Source organism: Schistocerca nitens, chromosome 6 (assembly GCF_023898315.1).
Source record: "Schistocerca nitens isolate TAMUIC-IGC-003100 chromosome 6, iqSchNite1.1, whole genome shotgun sequence".
Classification (NCBI taxonomy): domain Eukaryota; kingdom Metazoa; phylum Arthropoda; class Insecta; order Orthoptera; family Acrididae; genus Schistocerca; species Schistocerca nitens.
This window is the reverse complement of record NC_064619.1, coordinates 513,271,463-513,295,898: the sequence shown is the minus strand read 5'-3', so window position 1 is coordinate 513,295,898 and position 24,436 is coordinate 513,271,463. Positions and strand designations below refer to the sequence as shown.

The following is a 24,436-nucleotide window of genomic DNA, read 5'->3' as shown; positions in this document are numbered from 1 at the left end:
AGAAATCGCTCACATGGATTTCTCCATTAAATACAAGAAAGTAAGAAAAACAGTTGTAAACTAAAAGGAAATAGAATAGGAACACTATACTTGCAAGGGAGTTCTAAAGTGTAATGTCTCCAATTTTTTATGTCAAAATTCTTAAAGCTTTTTAAATAAAACAAACATTATTAACATTCTACATCTTTATTCTTCATGTTTACACATTAATTTCTCAACTTAGTCACCCTGCCGACAAACACATTCCTTCCAACAAGAAATAAGGTTGATACCGTCACTGTTGAATGTTTGACTTATTTGATGGAGCCTCAACCTCACCACTGCTTACACGACTTCATCACTATCAGGGTGAGATTCTCAAAGTTGTGCTTTAAGTTTTGGAAACAAACGAAAATTGGATGGGGCCAAGTTGGAACTGTGTGTTGTCTTGCATTGTCATGCTGAAGGGAAATGCGCTCCATGTCTGGATGAACTCTTCAGATTTATACTTCTAATTTTCTGAGAGTTTTTTCACATGCCAACATAGTTAAAAAGTAATTGGATAGATAAAATCTACTCGCCGAGAAGCGGCAGGAGAACAAACATACGAAAAATGGTTTCAGGCATGCAAGCTTTTGAAGCCAGTGGCTGTTTCTTCTGGCAGAAGGGTAAGGAAGAGGGGTGGAGGAAAAGAACTGGAGGAGTTAGGAAAAGGGGCAGAGTTCGGAAAGATCATCGAGAACCACAGATTGGGGCAGACTTATTGGATTGGATTGAAGGAAAAACTGATTGTTGAGGCTACATCGAACAAGATTTGAAAACCTGATACCTTAAGGTGGAAGACAGAGTAATACGTAAGAAAGAAATTACTGCTATAAAATCATAAACGAGTTAATGCAAGTGAAAACTAAGAGAATTGTATGTAATAGAGGTGGGAGGGGGGCGGTGAAAAGTAGACAGTTCAGAAAATGAAAGGTGTTGAAACTAAAACAGGGTGAAGAAAGCAGTAGTTACTGTGAAGAAATGCTGAGATGGAAGAGATTGATGTAAATCTAAGATAGGTGGGTGGCAAGAACCAAGAACACTTAATAGCGATTGTTCCCACCTGAAAAGTTCTGGGAGACTAGTGTCTGGCGTAAGAATCCATGTGGTTCGTGTGGTGGAACAGGCACCTAGGTCACAACTGTCATGTTGTAGAACGTGCTCTATAACAGGATATTGTGTGTTACTGATATACACCTTCTGCCTATGCCCACTTGTCCTAACTGACAACTTGGTAGTAGTCATGCTGACAGTGTTTGCAGAATAGCTAGTGTTTGAAGTGTTGTTTCTCAGGTGGCTCTCTGTGTGATAGTATATGTTTTGCCAGATACAGGGCTGGTATAGGTGATTGTAGGAGGGTGCATAGGGCAAGTTTTGCAGCAGGGATTGTCACTGGGGTAGGAGTCGTAGGTTAGGGAGACAGCGGCAGTGGGAGCATAAGGTCTAACAATTACATTGCAGAGATTGGCAGAAAGATAAATAGTTGTTTGAGATGTGGTGGGCAAAATCTCAGACAGAATGGATCTCATCTCAGGGCATGGTTTTAGGAAGTCGTGGCCTTGTCGAAGTAACTGATTAATACATTGAAGACAAGGATAATACTGAGTGATAAGACTTGTGCTCCGAAGTTGTTGTTGTTGTTTTTTTTTTTTTTTTTTTTTTTTTTTTTTTTTTTTTTTTTTTTTTTTTTGGGGGGGGGGGAGGATCAACCTTACCAGGATTGGATGTAATGGCCTGGAAATCTGCTTTTGAACTAGGCTGGTGGGTAATTGAGTGCTGCCCACTCTGTCCGCCAGATCACTTCTGTATATAAAGAACTTCCCTCGTGAACTCCTGATAATACCCTTGCCTCTGATGAACACTCACCGTACAGGACAGCATTCTGGGTTCTATTATTTAAGAAGTCTTTGAGCCACTCATGTATCGGAACTTATTTTATATGCTCTTCGGTGGGACACCATATCAAATCTTCCCAGAAATCTATAAATATGGAGTCCGCCTATTGCCCTTCATCCATATTTCTCAGTATAACATGAGGAAAGGACAAGCTGAGTTTTGCACGAGTGATGCTTTCTAAAACCATGCTGATTCGTGAAGAAAGTTTATTATATTCAAACTGAGAATATGTTCACGGATTCTGCAGCAAACAGAAATTAGGGATATTGGTCTGTAATTTTGTGAGTCTGTTCTTTTACCCTTCTTATATGGTGGCATCACCTGTGCTTTTTTCTAGTTGCTTGGGCAAGAGATTCACGATAAAAGCAAACTAATTAAGGAGCCAATGCTGTAGAGTACTCTTTGTAAAATCAAATTGGGTTTCCCTCCAGACCTGGAGTTTTATTTACTTTCAAATCTTTCATTGGTTTCTCTACACCAGGTATGCTTATTACTATGTTGTCCTTATGGGAGTCTGTCTGACGGTCAGATGATGGTATGTTTGTATGATTCTCTTGTGTGAACGATTTCTTGAACGTGAAATTTAAAACTTAGGCTTTCGTTTTGCTATGTTCAACTGCCTCACCAGGCTGGTCGTCAAGGGACTGGACGGAAGCCTTAGGCCCACTTGACGATTTTAATCCGACCAGAATTTTCTCAGGTTCTCTGCCAGATCATTTGCTAAAGTGTGACAGTGGTAGTTGTTGGATGCTTTGTGCACAGCTGTTTTCACAGACCACAAATCTCTACTAACCTTCACTTGTCGTTATTTATGCTTTCTGTTTGAACTAAGAGTGCAACAGCCTCTACTTCCTCAGCATCTGCAGAATTTTGTTATTAAACCATAGTAGGCTTTTCCATTGTTTATCCACTTACTAGGCACATAACTCTCCAGACCACGATTTACAATCTGCTTAAACTTTGCCAATAATTCCTCTACATCCATCTTAACAGTAACTAAATGATGCCAATTCACTGTCTAAGTGAGATGTTAATAACTGCTCTATCTTGCAGAGACGGTCTCCTAGTCTTCTTGACTGACTTATTAACTTTTGTTGTCGTAGATGCTTTAATGACTTCATGCTCGCTAATCCCTGTTTCTTTGCTGACATTATTGATAAGGTCCAGTGTATTTGTAGCTACAAGTTCTAAGATATTTCCATAGTGTGTGAGCTGCTGAAGTAGCCATTCGAGACAATTTTCAGAAAATGTATTCAAAAGTATTTTGCATGACTGTTATCTGTACCGCAGCAATGAATCCATAGACATCCCAATGAGCACTCGCCAACATGACTGCGTATATAAGTGCTATTGACTGTAAACTTTCTTTGAATTACTCTAGAACTGTCACAGCACAATCGGGTGGCTGGTAAATGCATTCAGCAATTAACTTGGTTTCATCTACACTTGTTATATGCGACCAAATGACCTCACTTTCACACTCAACTACGACCTCAATAGAGATCATATTTTTGTCAACCACTATGAACACTCCCTGTCCTATGGCCTCTAATCTGTCTTTCTGATATACTTCCCATTACTAGTTAAATATGTCTGCACTTTCCACATTCACTTTCCAGCTACCAGTCCCAAGAATAATATGAGCACGAGAACTTTCCTGGAGGGCAGTAAATTCAGGAACTTCATTATGAATACTTCGAAAGTTTATTGATAAAATTGTGACAGTAGAAGTTCTGTATTCTGAACTCAGTTTGACTTCCCTTGCTGCATATTGACTGGCGAGTGTTCACCAGAGCACCTCAAATTACTGCCTAGCCTTAAAAAACCCGCATGTGCACTTCACTCTGCTACCCTAGTAGCTGCTTCCTTTATGTAGTGCACCCCTGACCTATCAAGGGGAGTCCTACAAATCTGCAACCAAGACCATCAGAGTCGAAGAAGCCTTTGGTTGACACCATCTACTTGGCTCCAAACCGAAGGACCCTGATCAACTCTGGGATTGATGAAAATTGCGAGCTCTGCTTGCACCCAGCACGTGAGGCCAGCAGTCTTTACCGCCAGGGCCTGTATGAACTGAGGATCACCTCAGAAACCACGTGACAGGCATGTTTGATGCCGACATGAGCCACAAGCTGCAGACGACTGCACCCTGCACGCTTGATATCCCCAGGCAAGACTGCTTCCACATCTCGGATGAGGCCCTTCGGCAGACGTACCAAGTGCATATTGGCTTTCTTTCCTGCCCTGAATGCTGTCTGCTTAAGGGGTTCCACAATGTGCCTGACATTGGACCTCCCAATAACTAGTAAATCCCTCTCACCGTGTGCCTGCTCAGAGCATGCTGAAAACCACCTGTCCACTTACAGGGTGTGTGGGCGAGGCCAGGCAGCCAGCCTCCACAATGGCCCTCCGCCTTGTGCGACGTGAACGCGTTACCACCCACAGCTCACCCAGCTGTGAGGGCTGATCCACAACATTGGGTGCACTAGGAGGTGCCTTGGAGGCAGAGCACTTGGCAAAAACAAACTATACACTTGGGGTGTCCCCAGTGATGCATGAGATTCTCCGCCATGCTACACCCCCAGGCAGCAGCCTGAAGGTGACTGACCTTATCCAAAAGTACATTCAACTATTCACAAACTGCAATCGGCTACTCCTGTGTCCACACACAGTGTGCACACATCCTAGCCATCCTATGAAGACCAACTGAAGAAGTGAACTATAAAAGCAGACAATCCTAGATATGTAACTTGCTACCCTCCTGATGTGTCACCGATGGATGTGGATGCATTAATAAGCTACATAGCTGGCTTTTCAGTGAGCAACTATTGCACTACAGACTGAATGAATTTACACTTACACAAATGCAAGATTAAACCTCGTAAACAGAGAAACACACATGAAATTTAATAAAAATACTACATGGAAACACAGAAAAACATAAACACTTAACTTACTGATCTGTAAACATATATCAGCCGAGAGTGGGAGCCTGAATACAATTCAGAGCCCTCTTGTGGCAAAGGATTTTAACTTCTGTCGGCAAAGCAGGAAAGTCGACTGGTTAATGTGCATGGTATACCTAAACTGATAATGAGAACAGAATAAAAAAAATCGGAGGCATCACTTTCCAGCATACCCTCATACAACAAAATCATTTGAGCTGTTCATACAGATTTGTAAGCAGGAACATAAATACACAAGCCCATAGAACACTAAACACCATGTGATTGAAATCAGCTTCTGTTTTATATGAAACAAATACAAATGTGGAATCATTTGCTCCAAATGGTATTACAGGTACATGCCAAAATAAAGCAGTGTACAAGCAACCTATTCACAATACAGTTCAAAGTGCACAATACACACAAGAAGTTGTGATCATGAACACAAGGCAATGAAGCCAGCTTCTATATCATGTCAATTCAGATGATTCCGAGGTTCTGACGTATGCTAGAGCACAGTTATTTCTACTTGATAATAATAACATAGTTAGTATTCCAGTATTGGGTTTTACCTGTAAATAATTTTATAGTGAGAAGGCAACCACCATGTCATCTACAGAATTTTACATGGTGACATGCAGCTTACAGAAGTTAATATTAGCTTTTATTGAGATATCTTGACTATATTACTTTGCAAGGTCTCTAAAACTTTTCAGTTTCCAGGCGCACACTTTACTACTAGACTACTAGGTGCACCCATAAACATAAGTGGAAAATAGTGTCTTGTGAATCACACTTTCAAATTAAAAATGTGGGGTTTTACACTATATTTTCTCATGTAGAAATTCACTGCCAGGCCACTTAGAGTGCTGCTGCTGTTCTCTGTTTCTGTATTGTGATGTGGGCCTCACACTTCTTATGCTTTGGTGTTCTATGCTCCAGCCAGGCTGACGACATGGTCGAGCAAGTGGAGAAAGTTGTTTTGGAGGATTACTGAATGGGTGTGGGACACATCAGCCTCAAAGTTGGTATTTCTGTGGGATGTGTCCACACAGCCCTGCATGAAGGTGTGAAAATGAGAGAAGTGTCCCGTCCCGTAGGTCATTGCTACGAATGCTGACAGGTGATCACAAGGCTTTCATGTGGCATGTTGCCAGGCAATGTTGAGGTGTGATGATGGCATGAGTAGTAATTCCTTTCCATCAATTGTGACAATGGATGAGACATGCATCCCATTTTTCAATCCTGAAACGAAGCACCAGGTAACTCAGTGGAAGCGCACACACTCACTGCCACCAAAACAATTTTGGGTAAGTGCCAGTGCTTGGAAAAATGATAATGGTCATGTTCTGGGACAGCGGTGGCATAATCCTTAAATGAAATGAAATGAAATGTTGTGTGACGAGGGCCTCCCGTCGGGTAGACGGTTCGCCTGGTGCAAGTCTTTTGATTTGACGCCACTTTGGCGACTTTCGCGTCAATGGGGATGAAATGATGATGATTAGGACAACACAACACCCAGTCCTTGAATCTTTGCATTTCAAAGGCCACTATGGTAATAGGCGCATCCTACCAAGACATTTTGGAAGGACAGGCTCCTTACAGCATTGCATGAAAAATGCTTGGAAAAGACACCACGTGTGCTCTTTCACCAAGACAGCACATTCTGCAAGTGCGACACTGCTGTTTCTCTTTGTGATGACAACTTTGAAGCGATCTCTCATGCCCCCTACTCACCTGACCAGGTTCCTTGTGCCTTTTATCAGTTTCCAACAATGAAAGACACTCACTGTGGTGACACGTTCACTAACCGTGCCACTATTGCAACAGTGATATTTCCAGTGTTCAAACCAGACTCCCAAAGAAGCATTTAAAACAACCATGGAATCATTACATCAAAATTGTGAAAAATGTGTATGGCTGCTGGAAAATTATACCTAGAAGTGACACTATATCCACAGTTTTTGTGTGACTTTTTTTGAGAGAAAAATATCTGAAATATTATAATTGGAATGCAACTTGTACTGTTTAACTTATTTGTTCTCAACAACACTATCAAACATGCTATTTCTCTGTTTTTGCTTCGGCACTCTGTGTGTACTATATTTTTTTAAAGTTATATACCAGTCTTGTATTGCTTTTTATGATTTTTTGTTGACGATGGGCTTGTAAGTTGAAAACTGTTCCACTGAATAACTTAATACTGTAGAATGTACACAGTTTGTGTTTTACATCTATAAATGTGACATTGTTCTACGAAGTAGTGAGAGGAGAAGCTGAAACTACATCTATGTACGTACCATACAAAGTGCTGTGAAACACATGGCAGAGGGTACTTAAGACAGTATCACATCTTGTGGTTTTTTCCCCATTCCAATCACAGTTGGAGCACAGAAAGTGTTGACAGCTTAAAGCCTCTGTATGTGCTATAATTTGTCTAATCTTGTCTCTGCAAATCTTATGGGATTAAAAAATGTGCAGGAATTGCTGGTAATTGGTGTATGATATCTGATTTCACAGATAGTTCTGCCTCGGGATCTTTTCTCATCCTATTGGTTGTATTCCACCCACAATTTTTCGTGATTGTAATAATAATAATAAGCAAGCACCTGTCTACCCCCACACCTACGGCAGTGCTCCATGCCTAATTTGACACTGCTTCACTGTATATCCTAGCAGCCTGAGCTGTGCAGTATCTAAGCTGTGAAGTGGAAATATTGCATGACACACAGTCAATATTGCAAACGATTATATGTGGAGGTTCTCCTGCTGTATGCATTTCCACATTAAATGTCAATTAAGTACAAGAACAGAAACAGGGCCTACAGTGTATTTATCTTATCTCATTTATACCTGTCAGTTCGTTATCTGCCATTTCAGTCAAGACTCATGAAGACGATTATTCGCTCATATTCATGATGAATAATATTATTATGTTTACAGTTTTCTCGTTCATCAAAGCATCTCTTGTCAAATATTTTTTTCATGCGACCTACCACTTTCCTCCCCTATTCTAATAATAACAACTTAAAAAAAATTCTTTACAAGATTCCAAATCAATTCTGTGGTGTTTAATTCTGGATGGTGTGGTGGCAATCAAAATTAAGTAAATCTAGTTTCTTCCAAAATTTTGGCAGTGAAATAAACAGAGTAGGTCGGTGCTAAATAACTAATGTTAAAAACTCAGTTTTCATTACATCTTGCTCAAAATGTATGCAATTACTGGCCAGCCATGGCATTATTCCTCTTTTCTAGCAAATTATGTGAATGTGGTTTATTTTCATAGTTCTTGTGTGACTAGGAGCATTATCAGAAATGACTGTTCTTCAGGGTGTCTACGACCCGGGAGATCCGGGAAAAACCCAGGAATTTTTTGATCCGGGAGAAAACCGGGAAAAAACCCGGGAATCTTTTTGAGTTCTGGGAATTTTTCATTGTTTTAGTTTTCAGTTAAATTTTTGTGATTTTGACTGGTAAGAACCAATACTCTAACAAAAGAATTTACTGTATCCCGCTTCTGCAAAATAATACTGCAGCAACAAAACATGAACGAGAGAAAAAAATGAAAATAAAACTTAAGTCGCAAAGAAAATGCGCCATATACAACAACAAAACACAATGCTCATAGAAGCGTCTGCCAACAAAAGTGTGTCAAAGGCTTTAGGAAGACAGTGCAGTGCTTCTTAACAACAAATTGCCTCCAATGAGTGTGACGTGACAGTTTTTTACATTAGATTCGTTTTAATGCAAGATCTTTTAATGTTCCACACGTATGAACATGCGGGCTTCCTTCGTCATCGTAGCTGCGCAAGTGCAGTGACGCCTGTTATCTGGCGCTCTCTGGCAACTGCAGAAACGTACCTTTCTAATAGGTCACGGAAAAATATTGCAAATATTGCTTTGAAAAGCGTTACTTTCAAAGGAAATTTCCTTTTATGTAAGATAAACTATGTGAGAGAGCGTATGACGAATTTCTTAAATCACAGAGCATTTGGCTCACATTTAAAAATCAACTCTTTGGGGACAACCATATGAAGAATTTTGAGCCCAGAAGATCAGACATTTACGTCATTATTAAAAAATTTTACTGGCGCATTTATGTGATGTATGACGCGCAAAAAAGAGTGGAAGCTTAGCTTCTCTTGCAGCTTTGCTTTTCTTGTAGCAATAATTGTACATTAATTTAAGCCATTAATTTTTCTTATTTGTGTGTTCACGGATCTTGCTATTGGCTGACTACATTACGTGTCAAATGCTGTCATCAGCTGGCGAGATCAGGTGACATGAGCTGTGACTGGCTTACAAAAGCGCGTCGCAATCTCGATTTTAATGCTTCGGAAAGTAACATGCGGTGTTTGGTGGAATTCGAATTTATACCTTTGTAACACGGAAATATGCAGTGTATATGTTGCTGCACATGAAAGATCTTTCCAAAACGTGTTTTTTTCCCCTGAGTTTCATTTTCTAAAGTGCCGGTAAATTCTACGCCGGTATATAAAATCATAAACCATAAAAGGATTGATAAGTGCCGAGAAAAAGTATACTGTCACTTAACAAGGAAAAAGTGTATTTTCACCCAGAAGAAAGTGTATTTTCAGCTGGGAAATCGGGGAAAAATCCGGGAATTATTTTTCCTGGTCCATGTAGACACCCTGTTCTTCTAGGATGTAATCCTGAAATAAACTGCACCTTTATGTGTGTTCTGAAATTTTTAAAATCCTTGTTTGAATGATAGTCCGAATTTTTGCTGTTTGAGAAAAGCTCAAGGGACAAAACTATATGTTGGCCATTACTTCTGTTTGTCAATTCTCTTCACACATTGTAATTTTAACAATATTTGTTCACTCTGTAATTTGTATGAAAACACATTGTTATAAACTACTGGCTGCTTTAATTGTGAAGCTTCCTTAATGTTATGGGTGCTTTCTGCTACTATGTCCTCTTTGTTCACACATGATTTCTTGTCTGTTCTGCCACCTTGGAAAACAAAACCCCATAGACAAGAACTGTTTTTCTCAGAGCGTCTTTTCTATCCTTGAAGCTTTGCGAGTAGGGCTGTGAAATTTTCATGAAGTTTGTATTTCCTTGTGTTGGTCTTACTACTGTAGAAATTGCTACCTAATAATACATATCCCCATCATAAGTGGAATATTTACTGTGTGCACTTTGCTTCTTCTTTTTTGGGGTAAATACTTGAATCCCACCCTGCCCCGCATTGTGTCCCTTCTATAATTAGCATGCAATCGACTTCTTCCAGTTTAACATTTTCTTGCGCATATCATCAGCACTGTCACTCATTTCACCTTAATGCTATCAATAACAGCAGGCTTTCATACCTGTCCAAGAAGACATTTTCCATAATCACTTCCCATGCTTGCACTATGAGACGAAAAAGCACACTACTTTGAACTGGAATGTGGTTGTGCCTAGTCATGTAATCAGCTTAGTTCACACTTTGACTGGATGAATAGTTCACTTAATCGAGTAATAGTAGTACTCGATGTAGTCGTTTTGTTAGTAAAGCTCATTACGTGGGTTGCTATTTGTTTCACAGCCTTTACTCTCTGCCTGCCTGTTATTTTACTACCGAGCGAGGTAGCCCAGTGGTAAGACATGACTCATATTCAGGATGACAGTGGTTCAAATGCCCTTTGGGCCATCTAGATTTAGGTTTTCCATGGTTTCCTCAAATAACTTAAAGCAAATGCCTGGGTGGTTCCTTTGAAAAGGATGTGGTCAAATTCTGCTCCCAACTTAAGCTTGAGTTTTGTCTCTAATGGCCTTGTTGACAGGACATTAAACTCAGTATTTTTCTTTCCTGTTCTTTTCCTTTGTTTTCTTGTTTGATTTTTACTCATTTTTGTTACTTACTTTATTTATTTGTTGCATAGGATTACTGTGACCTGTGATCTGTGATTAAGAATTCACAAATGGATATTAAATGATGATATCTTCATTTATTTTTCAGCATTTTGGATTTTGCTAAGGATAACGATTATACCCTCACAATGGTAGACAATCTACTGGACCTTTTGACTAGTGGGGAACATAGCAAAACAAAAAAGATTTTGGAGGAAAGGCGAAAGTTACGCGAAGAGGAGGAAAAAATAAAACAGATGTTAGAAGGCAAAGGAAATTATTCCAACGTAGTAAATAATGAAAATGTGCCGCCTTTAAAGGAGAAAAAAGTGGATATGAACCAGCTTAAGACAATAAAGGATTTTGGTTTAGACACTTGTTTTCTTGACGTATTAGGTGAGTATACTGTGTGTTTCTATTACGTAGTTTATATTAAATAATGAAAAATTTCATTTCTACATTACATTTCCATGAAATTTCCTTTCAGAGAAGTCATTTTATCCCAGTGAGCAAAAAGCCGGTGATGAAGCAATGCAGTCCCAGTTAGAACAAACTTCATCTCTCATTCAGAAGCTCCAACAAGTTCAGAATGACAGGTTGAGTCTTCCTCCACCTATGCATTTATCACAAGTACCACATGCTTCAGATGGAGAAGTTCATCTAGGTATGTATTTTTACTCTCTCTCTATCTCTCTCTCTCTCTCTCTCTCTCTCTCTCTCTCTCTCTCTCTCTCACACACACACACACACACACACACACACACACACACACACAATGAAACCAGGAGTCTCGTCTCCAGACAACCTCATCGTTTTACTTTTTCTGGTTGTAGATTATTCATTCAAAGCTATGTAAGCGGAGGCTCAATGCATCAGCATCACTGGTGTGTTTTTTTATCAGAATAAGACATCATATACAATTCTGTTAGTTGAACCTGGCATAATTTTAAAACTCCACAAATTCAGGAATTTGGTCATAAAACATACACTGGTGTTCTGTGGGCCCAGGTCCACTGTTACTGATGTTATTATGAAGTGAACTATTCTAAAAGCACTAAACCCATTATCTGCACAGCCTAAGTAATTAATGATAGTGTCAACTGAACTCCAAAGAATACTGTACAAAGCAGTCATCAGATCATTTGTCATTTGGTGCAGTGGACTTTCACTGCAGGTCAGGTACAGAGGACAATGACTGAACAATCCGCTGAGAGCCAATAGGACTCAGCTGCCCTAAAGCTACTGAACACATCATCATCATGAGGTTAAACTTGGTGAGGATAATCCTGACATTCACGGTGGTCTGTGGGGTAGTGGAAGATCTTTTAAAATGGTGTGGAGGCAATATCTAGGTGTTTTTTTTTGGGGGGGGGGGGGGGCGGGGGGGCAGACGACAATAAAAAAAAATGAACACAGATGTCCATGTGAAAGCTTTAAGCAGTTGTCAATGGGTTGAAATATATTTACTTTTCACTTGCATCATCCTGTCTGCGAAGCAAGGACCTGTTATCTGGGATCATTATACTGTTCTTAGCAGAAAAAGAACAGTTGTATTTAACGGACTAGATTGTTCACTTCCAACCATCTTTTTGATGAATTGGACCAGTGTTCATCGAACGTTTTTGATCAAGAGCCAATGCTGACATTGTTGGCTGGCATCTCGGGATACATATTTGTCAGTGTTATTATTGATTGGTAACTTACATAAATTAGTATGTTAGGAGCCTCCAATACACCAGCTACAGTGAGGGTGTGATAAGTTGACTCCCAGCCCCACAGCACTGATTGTTAAAAGTCAGCACTATTCAAAACACTTCTTGTCAACCATTGTCTGCTTCAAATCTCTGTAACGTTCAGCAACCCCAACATTCTGACACCGTAATTGCCTGATGGAGTGTTATTGTGTCCTGGGAGCAGATGATTAATTGATCAATTATAGTAATTGTACTTATATTTAAATGCATTATGCAATATGCGACATGATCACAAAAGTTTACTATATACTTTGAATTTCAGTTTCCTTCTACTTGCTGTGTTGTGTTACAACAGCCTTAATTTGATTTCATATTCCTTTCTACATATATGTACTGCATTTGAACATGATCGTCTCTATAATGCCCATTCACGATTCCATGTTACTTGCACTTGAAATGTGTACCATATCAGCTGATCGATACGAAGCACACACGGCCAGGAGTTGTTAGAAATGGAGGGAAGAAAAAAATCAAACAGCCTCTTTCTCATATCCTCTAATTCCGCAGTAGCTACTGTACTTATCCTTCTGCTCCTGAGGCAAGGAAAATAATTAATGTGTGTGTAAATATTTTTATTTGTTACTATTTGTGAGCAGGAAAACTTCACTCCTTCAAAGCTCTTATATTTAGCTGAAGTTTTTTAGATTCAGCTGCTGTTACTTACTAGATGCATCCATATATGTTATAAAAGTGGATGTATGTGTATATGTTCGTATGTATGTATGTATGTTCCGCATCCACACCTACGCCAGTGGGTCGATTTCATCCAAACTTGGTGCATGTATCGCATGGGGTCTTCAAAGAACCACTGGGTAAAAACCACCATCTGCCTCTCAAATGAGGGGGGGGGGGGGGGACAGTGACAAAGAAGTGTACTTCACGCCACACAGATGGCCAGACTATATTCAGTCTTGTTGTTGAAAAAATCAGCAACATTTGCCAAAAAGAAATTTTATTCCTGTACCGATTTCAGGCATCCAGTGCCCTTCTTCAGAAGGTTGTAATCATCACATTATTTGTGATTTTGAAAAATAAGATGTATGTAGCATAGTGCTGTGGTCACGCTGATCATTGTAACCTTCTGAAAAGGGCGCTAGGTTCCTGAAACTGATTAAAGGAAAAACTTTCTTGTGTGTAAATGAATGCTCATTAGCTCAACTAATAGAAAAACAGTTTCTGAAGACGAGTAAAATACTACACTCATCCTGTATCTACTATACTCATCCTGTACCTGAGGATGAGAGTACTTAGTGACTTGCAACCAACTTTACACATAAATTACAATTTTTACAGGACTTTCTCTCACTGACGTCCCACGTAAAATGACGAAAGGAAAAAAGTTTATTGCTTACTACAGTTTCACTATTTATGCAGTATAACTACCATTTTAGAAATGACCTTTTACTTTATTGCTTCTTAACTACTAACTCTATTTGTAACACATTTTTAAGATGGTGTTCACATGTATCAGGTGATATGAGCTCACATATATTGAGCTGCATGGAAACAAAACTGCAAGGTGAACTTCTAGAGGAGTACAAGTGTTATACAATGTGGGGCAAATAAAAGTGGGCTGGAGAACAGAGTTCCAAGGTACAAAGAAACACAACAGAGGAAAGAAAATACTACTAACCGGACTGTAGCAGATGTTTAAAGTGACCACAATTCATCTCTTGGCACTTCTGGGCCCTGGTCAGCAAGGTGACGATGGCTGCCAGCTGCAGTGGCCGAGCGGTTCTAGGCACTTCAGTCTGGAACCGTACGACCGCTATGGTTGCAGGTTTGAATCCTGCCTCAGGCATGGATGTGTGTGATGTCCTTAGGTTAGTTAGGTTTAAGTAGTTCTACGTTCTAGGGGACTGATAACCTCAGATGTTAACTCCCATAGTGCTCAGAACCATTTGAAGCATTTTTTTGATGATGGCTGATCGAAGCTTGACTGCTGGAATTGCTGCAGTCTCGTCCTAAATGTTCTGCTGTAGTTCTTGAAGACTATGAGGGTTTTTGCGATACACCTTAGACTTGAGGGCTCCCCACACAAAGTAATCACGCACTGACAGGTCAGGTGACCTAGGTGGCCAGCTAGGGCAGTGATCAGACTGACCTCTACCAACAACTCTGTCAGGCATGAAGATGTGTAAATGTGCTCCAAGATTCAGTCGGCTGTAGGGGCAGTTGCTCCATCCTGTTGGAAATAACCATAGGCCTTTTCTTCCTCCATTAATGCTGCTGCAAGTAGTTTCAAAATGTTGGCTATATGGTCCGGGCCACTTTTATTTGCCCCACACTTTGTGTGTTCAAATATGTTTGAAATACATTAGATTGCAGTGAAATATATGTGACATGTGAGTATGTGAGCAAGGCCATGGGAAAAAACTGCTCCTAAACCCCTGGTTCGAATTCAACCAAATTTTGTGCACTTGTTACTTACTATCTGGAAAAACATACTTTGGAGTTAAAAACCAGCAACCTTCTATTGGGGTGGGAGTGATAACATGGAGAGACAAGGGGCCAGGAGGAGATGGACAAAGAGTGGGAAGGAGGAGATGGACATAGATAGGCAGGAGGAGGAGGTGGACTGAGGGGGGATGAAGGGGAATTGAACAGAGAGGAGATGAAGGGGAACTGGACAGAAAGACTGGGACACTCAGATGTTTAGGACTGGTGGTAGGGACAGAGCATCGAGTGAAATTATACTGAGTGCACTATCCGAAAATTACCTCGAGCAATTAAACAGAGAACTGACTCGTGGAGATAACATCTTGGACCCACTGATAACAAACAGACCAGAACTTTTCGACTCTGTAAGTGCAGAACAAGGGAATCAGTGATCATAAGGCCGTTGTAGCATCCCTGAATATGGAAGTAAATAGGAATATAAAAAAGAGGAAGAAGATTTATCTGTTTAGCAAGAGTAATAGAAGGAAGATTTCAGACTACCTAACAGATCAATGCGAAAATTTCTGTTCCAACACTGACAATGTTGAGTGTTTATGGAAAAAGTTCAAGGCAATCGTAAAATGCGTTTTAGACAGGTAAGTGCCAAGTAAAACTGTGAGGGATGGGAAAAACCCACCGTGGTTCAACAACAAAGTTAGGAAACTACTGCGAAAGCAAAGAGAGCTTCACTGCAAGTTTAAATGCAGCCAAAACCTCTCAGACAAACAGAAGCTAAACGATGTCAAAGTTAGCGTAAGGAGGGCTAGGTGTGAAGCGTTCAGTGAATTCGAAAGTAAAATTCTATGTACCGACTTGACAGAAAATCTTAGGAAGTTCTGGTCTTACCTTAAATCAGTAAGTGGCTCGAAACAGCATATCCAGATACTCTGGGATGATGATGGCATTGAAACTGAGGATGACATGCGTAAAGCTGAAATACTAAACACCTTTTACCAAAGCTGTTTCACAGAGGAAGACCGCACTGCAGTTCCTTCTCTAAATCCTCGCACAAACGAAAAAATCGCTGTCATCAAAATAAGTGTCCAAGGAATAGAAAAGCAACTGAAATCACTCAACAGAGGAAAGTCCACTGGACCTGACGGGAATTCGATTCTACACAGAGTACGCGAAAGAACTTGGCCCCCTTCTAACAGCCGTGTACCACAAGTCTCTAGAGGAACAGAAGGTTCCAAATGATTGGAAAAGAGCACAGGTAGTCCCAGTCCTCAGGAAGGATCGTCGAGCAGAAGCGCAAAACTATAGACCTATATCTCTGACATCGATCTGTTGTAGAATTTTAGAACATGTTTTTTGCTCACGTATCATGTCATTTCTGGAAACCCAGAATCTACTCTGTAGAAATCAACATGTATTCCAGAAACAGCGATCGTGTGAGACCCAACTAGCTTTATTTGTTCATGAGACTCAGAAAATATTAGATACAGGCTCCCAGGTAGATGCCATTTTCCTCGGCTTCCGGAAGGCGTTAGATACAGTTCCGCACTGTCGCCTGATAAACAAAGTAAGAGCTTACGGAATATCAGACCAGCTGTGTGGCTGGATTGAAGAGTTTTTAGCAAACAGAACACAGCATGTTGTCATGTTGTTCTCAATGGAGAGACTTCTACAGACGTTAAAGTAATCTCTGGCGTGCCACAGGGGAGTGTTATGGGACCATTGCTTTTCACAATATATATAAATGACCTAGTAGATAGTGTCGGAAGTTCCATGCGGCTTTTCGTGGATGATGCTGTAGTATACAGAGAAGTTGCAGCATTAGAAAATTGCAGCGAAATGCAGGAAGATCTGCAGCGGATAAGCACTTAGTGCAGGGAGTGGCAACTGATCCTTAACACAGACAAATGTAATGTATAGCGGAACAAACACTGGTAGCAGTTACTTCTGTAACACTCGTTCGACCTATACTCGAGTATTGCTCATCAGTGTGGGATCGGTACCACATTGGGTTGACAGAGGAGATAGAGAAGATCCAAAGAAGAGCGGTGCGTTTCGTCACAGGGTTATTTGGTAAGCGTGGTAGCGTTATGGAATGTTTAGCAAACTCAAGTGGCAGACTCTGCAAGAGAGGCGCTCTGCATCGCGGTGTAGCTTGCTGTCCAGGTTTCGAGAGGGTGCGTTTCTGGATGAGGTATCGAATATATTGCTTCCCCTTACTTATACCTCCCGAGGAGATCACGAATGTAAAATTAGAGAGATTCGAGCACGCACGGAGGCTTTCCGGCAGTCGTTCTTCCCGCGAACCTTACGCGACAGGAACATGAAAGGGAGGTAATGACAGTGGCATGTAAAGTGCCCTCCGCCACACACTGTTGAGTGGCTTGCGGAGTATAAATGTAGATGTAGAAAGGGAAGAGGGAGCGATGAGCAGAGAGGGGAAGAAGGTGGTGAACAATGAGAGAGAGGAGAATGAGATGGACAGGGAGAGGGGTAGGAGGAGACGGACAGAGAGAGGAGGGAGTAGGAGATAGAGTGTATGAGAGGAGTAAGAGAGGAACTCGTAGAAATTTGGAGTAAGTACATACTCTGGCAATGCTGAGTACTCAGCTAATAGTGTTACACTGAGAACCATGGGCTGTGCGAATATTTTATTTGGGCTGCAGTTTGACACCATTAAATTAGAGCATTGATTTGGAATGAGCCCTATATGCTATTAATTACACTGCATGTTTGGAATGAACAAAAATGGGGCTGTAGAGCCGTTTGGTTGTTTGTGTGTGTGTGTGTGTGTGTGTGTGTGTGTGTGTGTGTGTGTGTGTGTGTGAAGTAATAATTACAAATACTAAAAAAGCAAATCATCATAGCTGTATCTCTGTAGTACTATATGCTTCAACTCCTACAGCCTCCATGAGTATTCAACTCATGATGGGATCTTTGAAAAACTGTGTGTGAATGAATAATGGAACAAAGATCTCCATAACAGTAGCTGAAAGGGACAGTAAATTAAAATAATTTACTTTTACATGAATGCTTCATCTATGCAGAGATTGGTTGTCCTTGACAAAATGTTCAAGTTCAGGTCACATTGAATAGATGCTCTTAACTATTTCTCATAACATTTTGATTATTTTCATCCCAGCATTAAGTTTACGATAGAAATAGAGAGTAATGGAAGCCCTCATGTATTGATAAAACTCCAGGACATTGTGCTTACAGTAAACTCAGAAATAAGAACCAGTACCTCCATGCACTGTTTGAATATACCAACTGAGCAAAATTAGAGCTCTCCTTAGTTGTCTTAATAATGATTTGAGGTCGAGGAATCCTGATGTATATAAGATACTGTATCAGTATGGGAAAGCTTATATTGGTTAGACAGAACATTGCTGCTACAACCTGGTAAATCCACCATAGCGGCGATAGTTGATATGTCCCTTTATTAGATTGGTGGATAGTAATAAACAGTTGAATGTAGATGAGAGCTTTACGTAAAACATTTAATCTGCATTAACCTGCATCAAAACAAAATGCAACCTGGCTTGGCTGAATGAAGTTTTTATGGCAATTTAAAATAATGGTAAGTCATTCTAGCCAGTGGTTATCACATGATAGTGCTGTATGTATACATTACATTGGAGGCAAACTGAAAGCTTTTGGTTCTTAGAAGATTGCTCTCTAATATTAAAATCACTCCAATAACATTAAGTAATAGCACATCATATGAAGATGATGGTCAGTGTACAGTTGAAATACTGGACTAGAAGTTGGTCTGGTTGTGTACTGTTGCAGTATTGCATCAATTTACAGTTGCAACAGAACATTTACCACAGTGCATATAGATTAGACCAAAAAACATGGTGTAGTCTAAATACCAGACAAAGTGACATAGTTAAAGGGAGAAAAAATGAAAAAGTACAGAAATGCTGTACTTCCCTCTCCATACCCAAAAGGCTTAATCAGAAATTTGGAAGCTCTGACCTAAACATTCACTTTACTATTTTAAAGCATGATAAAGTGTAACTGTGTTCCTTTGAAAACAATGAAACATTAACAGACACTACTGCTCCTGTTTGTTAGGTTGTAGGTTACAGTCATTAACAAGTAGTGTCCAATATTAAAAGTGCCTGCTCCGGTTTGTTGCCAACAAAAACTACCAGTTTTGATGGAGAGTGCTTTTCCAGGAAATCCACAATCATGTTCCCTTTAAAATGATTCAGTGAGGTAACGAACTGATTTATTAATCATACCACACCATAAATATATAGAGAGGAAATGTCAAATATATGAGTATACTTGTTTTAAGAACGGAATGTTTGCTTTGCCTTAGTGAGCAATGATGGGTATTGCTCATGTTCTAACAGATGAAAATAACTTCCTTGGTTAGTATAACTATGTGAATCAAATGGAAGTCAGTGATTTCTCTGCAATAGATTTACAGTCACCGAACAGCTTTCAGCTTCACACACACACACACACACACACACACACACTGTTCATATTAAAATACCACATATCTTACTATTATACATTATGGCAGTCTATAAATTAACCTCACAACAATCATATTTTATATTTCGTAATAAATTTGCAATTTAGATACACACAACAATTTTATTTTAGTTATTCCATGTTCTTAGTTACTTTCACAACAAATTATTTTCTAATAATACACTATGGCTATTTTAACCACATTTATTTTGATTGTATTTCAGCGGATAGAATAACAGAAAGTCTTAAGGATATGGCTAAAAAGTTGCCACCTGCTTCAGTTGCTCCCGTTCCATCTATAAGGAAGGCGATGGGAATTTTGCCAAGTGAAATTGTTCCTCCAAACATAAACTTTGAAAAGTTACCTATGGCTGTCAGAAGTCAGCAGGCAGTGAATCAGACCAGTGCAGTTATGATGGACGTTGATAATGTTGTACAGAGTGCATTAACCCAAACAAGTGGCAGTGAGATGCCAGTAATACTTAGTGAACCCTTAGCAAGTGGACATGTAATAGACGTTGGTGTGGAAGGCACTTCATCACATGCAGAGCATAATGAAGCATCTGTCAGCCTTGTGCCAGATTTAGAATCAGAACTGAGGGAATTTTTAGAAAGTGAACCTGCCCTTAGTAACTCTCCCCTTCATGACGACAAAACAATAGAAGAGATTCTTTCAGAATCATGATATAATGCTCTCCCGTGGGATATTTTTGATGACAGCTTACAATTTGATGATAAGAATGTCATTTGAATTCCATATATTTTATAAATTACACTTTATTTAAAATATGACAGATTTGTTGTTTATAGTATATGTGATACATACATCAAGTTTTATGATTTTAGATAATTTATTTTAACTGTAAAACTCAATTCTAAGTTGAGTTTGTTGTAAAATATTATAACACTTAACAGACTGTTTATATATACAAAAATCCTTATTTTTTACATTGTAATGGAAAGTCTTAACATAAAAGCCAAATGTCAGTACTTACTCAATGTTTGTTACAAACTGTGTCAGGCATTGAAAAAAACTGTGATATCCAATAGAATGAAGTGTCAGTGCTGTTAAATCTTTTTGGAATAATTATTGGGGGAGAATGATGGCCCACTGTAAGTATGGTACACTTGAAAGAATCAAATGTTAAGTTCCTGTAAGAGGACAGGAATATGGTGCTTGGTGTTATCCTTAACTTCATGTAAAAAAAATCATTATTGAATTAGACCCAATGCTAATGCTCCCACCAAATGCGCTGTTGTACATGTTGTTAATGTGTAAATACATTTAAGGTATCATAGTAATGGGGAAAGTTAAATTGTACTACAATAATGGCTGTCGCCTGAAATGTCCTATTCTCCAGTCTCCAAACCCCATATGTCGGCAACTATAGACATTAACTTCCATCTGCTGTGATGAAGAGCTTCCCCATTATAAAATATTTTATTGTTATTCAACAATATTTTTGTATAATCACAGCTTCTCATAGTGAAGGCAGTATGCCAGTCAGTCACATATATAACCCATCACCCCCCCCCCCCCAGAAAAAGAAAAAATTCAAATAGTATACAGTTACTTCGGTGTAATTCTCTCATCTCTCCCTCCCTCTCTGTAGTTTCCCCTGTATAGTTTAGAAATATTGTGAGATAAATTATTACTGCTGATAATAAACGTCCTTAATTTTCAATAAGAACGAATTCCACATAAACCATAAAATTCTTTCTTAAAAATGTAGGTTCATTGGATGTTGAGTGATCATTTCACCTGTTTGCGGGTGTGTACATGAAACCAAATTTAAATTTGAACATTATTACATTAAAAAACTATCAGCTTGTGATAAAACAAGCTTGCAAATTTTTATAGACACTGGATCAATCATTTTTGCATCATAGCTGTTTCATGTGTAAAGTGTGTTCACATTAGTTCTAGTTCATGTCTGTTCAAAATGTCACTTGAAATATCGTTAAATAAGATGTTTTGACTGTGTGACATGTAGGAGATTGTGCCAAATGTTTTTCTGGCTTATTCTGATTTAGTTCTGTTGTACTAAAAATTAAAAATGTATTTTGCTCAATGTCACTTTTCTTAATACAACTTTTCAAGTATATAGCAAAAATCATATTGTAGCATACAAAATGAGTGTCAGTAGATAAAAAGTCTCATTGAACTGTAAGTTTCTGTAACAATGTTATAAGTGTCACCTTAAGAATAACAATAGCACTTCCAGAATTTTGAGAGCAATTTTAAGAAATATATTGTATGAATGTATTAAGTTGTTGTTTAACTTCTTATTCTATAAATGATGTATGTGATGTATCAAAATGGTGTGGAACACATCAATTTTACAAAATCTGCTTGTACATAACTTGAATGTAAGTATGGCTGTATGTTAGTTGTACACAGATACCTACATAAATACTTTGAGAAATTTTTGAAGTTTAATAATAGTCAAACACTAAACTATCCTTTCACTTCCATTATATGTACAGTTGAATTGAATTTGAATTGCATATACAGGGTGTTACAAAAAGGTACGGCCAAACTTTTCTCTTCAAAACACATTAATCATGGAATGGAAACACACAGCAATAGAACGTACCAGCGTGACTTCAAACACTTTGTTACAGGAAATATTCAAAATGTCCTCCGTTAGCGAGGATACATGCATCTACCCTCCGTCGCATGGAATCCCTGATGCACTGATGCAGCCCTGGAGAATGGTGTATTGTATCACAGCCGTCCACAATGAGCACGAAGAGTCTCTACATTTGGTACCGGGTTTGCGCAGACAAGAGCTTTCAAATGCCCCCATAAATGAAAGTCAAGAGGGTTGAGGTCAGGAGGGCGTGGAGGCCATGGAATTGGTCTGCCTCTACCAATCCATCGGTCACCGAATCTGTTGTTGAGAAGCGTACGAACACTTCGACTGAAATGTGCAGGAGCTCCATCGTGCATGAACCACATGTTGTGTCGTACTTGTAAAGGCACATGTTCTAGCAGCACAGGTAGAGTATCCCGTATTAAATCATGATAACGTGCTCCATTGAGCGTAGGTGGAAGAACATGGGGCCCAATCAAGACATCACCAACAATGCCTGCCCAAACGTTCACAGAAAATCTGTGTTGATGACGTGATTGCACAATTGAGTGCGGATTCTCGTCAGCCCACACAAGTTGATTGTGAAAATTTACATTTTGATCACGTTTGGAATGAAGCCTCATCCGTAAAGAGAACATTTTCACTGAAATGAGGATTGACACATTGTTGGGCGAACCTCGCAGAAGTGTACCTGTGGAGGCCAATCAGCTGCTGATAATGCCTGCACACGCTGTACATGGTACGGAAGCAACTGGTTCTCCCGTAGCACTCTCCATACAGTGACGTGGTAACGTTACCTTGTACAGCAGCAACTTCTCTGACGCTCACATTAGGTTTATTGTCAACTGCACGAAGAATTGCCTCGTCCATTGCAGGTGTCCTCGTCGTTCTAGGTCTTCCCCAGTTGCGAATCATAGGCTGGAATGTTCTATGCTCCCTAAGATGTCGATCAATTACTTCGAACGTCTTCCTGTCGGGACACCTTCGTTGTGGAAATCTGTCTCGATACAAACATACCGCGCCACAGCTACTGCCCCGTGCTAATCCATACATCAAATGGGCATCTGCCAACTCCGCATTTGTAAACATTGCAGTGACTGCAAAACCACGTTCGTGATGAACACTAACCTGTTGTTGCTATGTACTGATATGCTTGATGCTAGTACTGTAGAGCAATGAGTCGCATGTCAACACAAGCACCGAAGTCAACATTACCTTCCTTCAATTGGGCCAACTGGCGGTGAATCAAGGAAGTACAGTACATACTGACGAAACTAAAATGAGCTCTAACATGGAAATTAAGCGTTTCCGGACACATGTCCACATAAAATCTTTTCTTTATTTGTGTGTGAGGAATGTTACCTGAAAGTTTGGCCGTACCTTTTTGTAACACCCTGTATAGAGTAGTAGGAGTTGTTAAGAAGAATTTTTTTATAAAACATCAAATTTTTTTGTACATCACATTTTGTGTCTCATTGATTTGATGGAGATAATTAAGACAAATTTTGTTTGGTGACTATTTAGAATGTGTAACTGTTAACAATCTCTTTCAAACAATGAAGTAGATGTTTATGAAAAGATTAAACTCAGACTTGTGTGTGTCATATGGAAAAATTATGCCAAATGTTACACCACAATGCACTAACCCATAAAATGAGGCAAGATAAGTTATTGATCGCCATGTTACACAGTAAGCACTGAAGTTGGACTGTTTGATGGGAGTGACACAGTGCTTTATTTTATTTTTTGTCAGTGCCACGCATAACAATATCGAACTTATCGATTTAATTACTAAATTCTTATACACTATGTGGCCTCAGTCTATGAATACCCCACTTGAACATGCTGTATGTGACATCAGGTTACACATCCAAGAGCATAAACATGTAGGTTCAGTGTGTCAGTATCAGAGAAAGGTTTTCTGCCAGGGAAAAAAAAAAATCATTAGCAAGAATTAAGTTGAAACACTGTGACAAATTTTGGGAGAGTTGAATATGGCCTGATCCACTGTTAACAATCTTGCTCAAAACTGGAAAACTCAGGGAACCACTAAATATAATTATCATTCACATATAATTGACTTTTATGAGGAGAAGTATGAAGTATTCTGGCGCCGTTTCCGGCAGCTCAACCAGTGGTCCATTCTGGTCCAAGCTACGAGGTGCATTCAAGTTCTAAGGCCTCCGATTTTTTTTCTCTGGACTGGAAAGAGATAGAAACATGCGCATTGTTTTAAAATGAGGCCGCATTCATTGTCAATACATCCCAGAGATGGCAGCACCGTACGGCAGATGGAATTTTACCGCCAGCGGCGAGAATGAGAACTGTTTTAAATACTTAAAATGACGACGTTTTCCTTACTTGAACAGCGTGCAATCATTCGTTTTCTGAATTTGCGTGGTGTGAAACCAATTGAAATTCATAGACAGTTGAAGGAGACGTGTGTTGATGGAGTTATGGGTGTGTCGAAAGTGCGTTC

The 24,436-nt window shown here is 39.5% G+C and overlaps 1 protein-coding gene across 2 annotated transcripts in view; it reads left to right on the top strand.

Moving 5' to 3' along the window:
- Positions 1-20,898, top strand: part of LOC126263193 (bromodomain-containing protein 7) — a 111,563-nt gene extending 90,665 nt beyond the window's left edge. For both annotated transcript variants that reach the window (XM_049960255.1, XM_049960254.1), the window contains exons 9-11: positions 10,831-11,117; positions 11,209-11,385; positions 19,585-20,898. In XM_049960255.1, the coding sequence (XP_049816212.1) occupies positions 10,831-11,117; positions 11,209-11,385; positions 19,585-20,045 (925 nt within the window). In that variant the 3' untranslated portion in view covers positions 20,046-20,898. The remainder of the gene's footprint in view (positions 1-10,830; positions 11,118-11,208; positions 11,386-19,584) is intronic.
- The last annotated feature ends 3,538 nt before the right edge of the window (positions 20,899-24,436 follow it).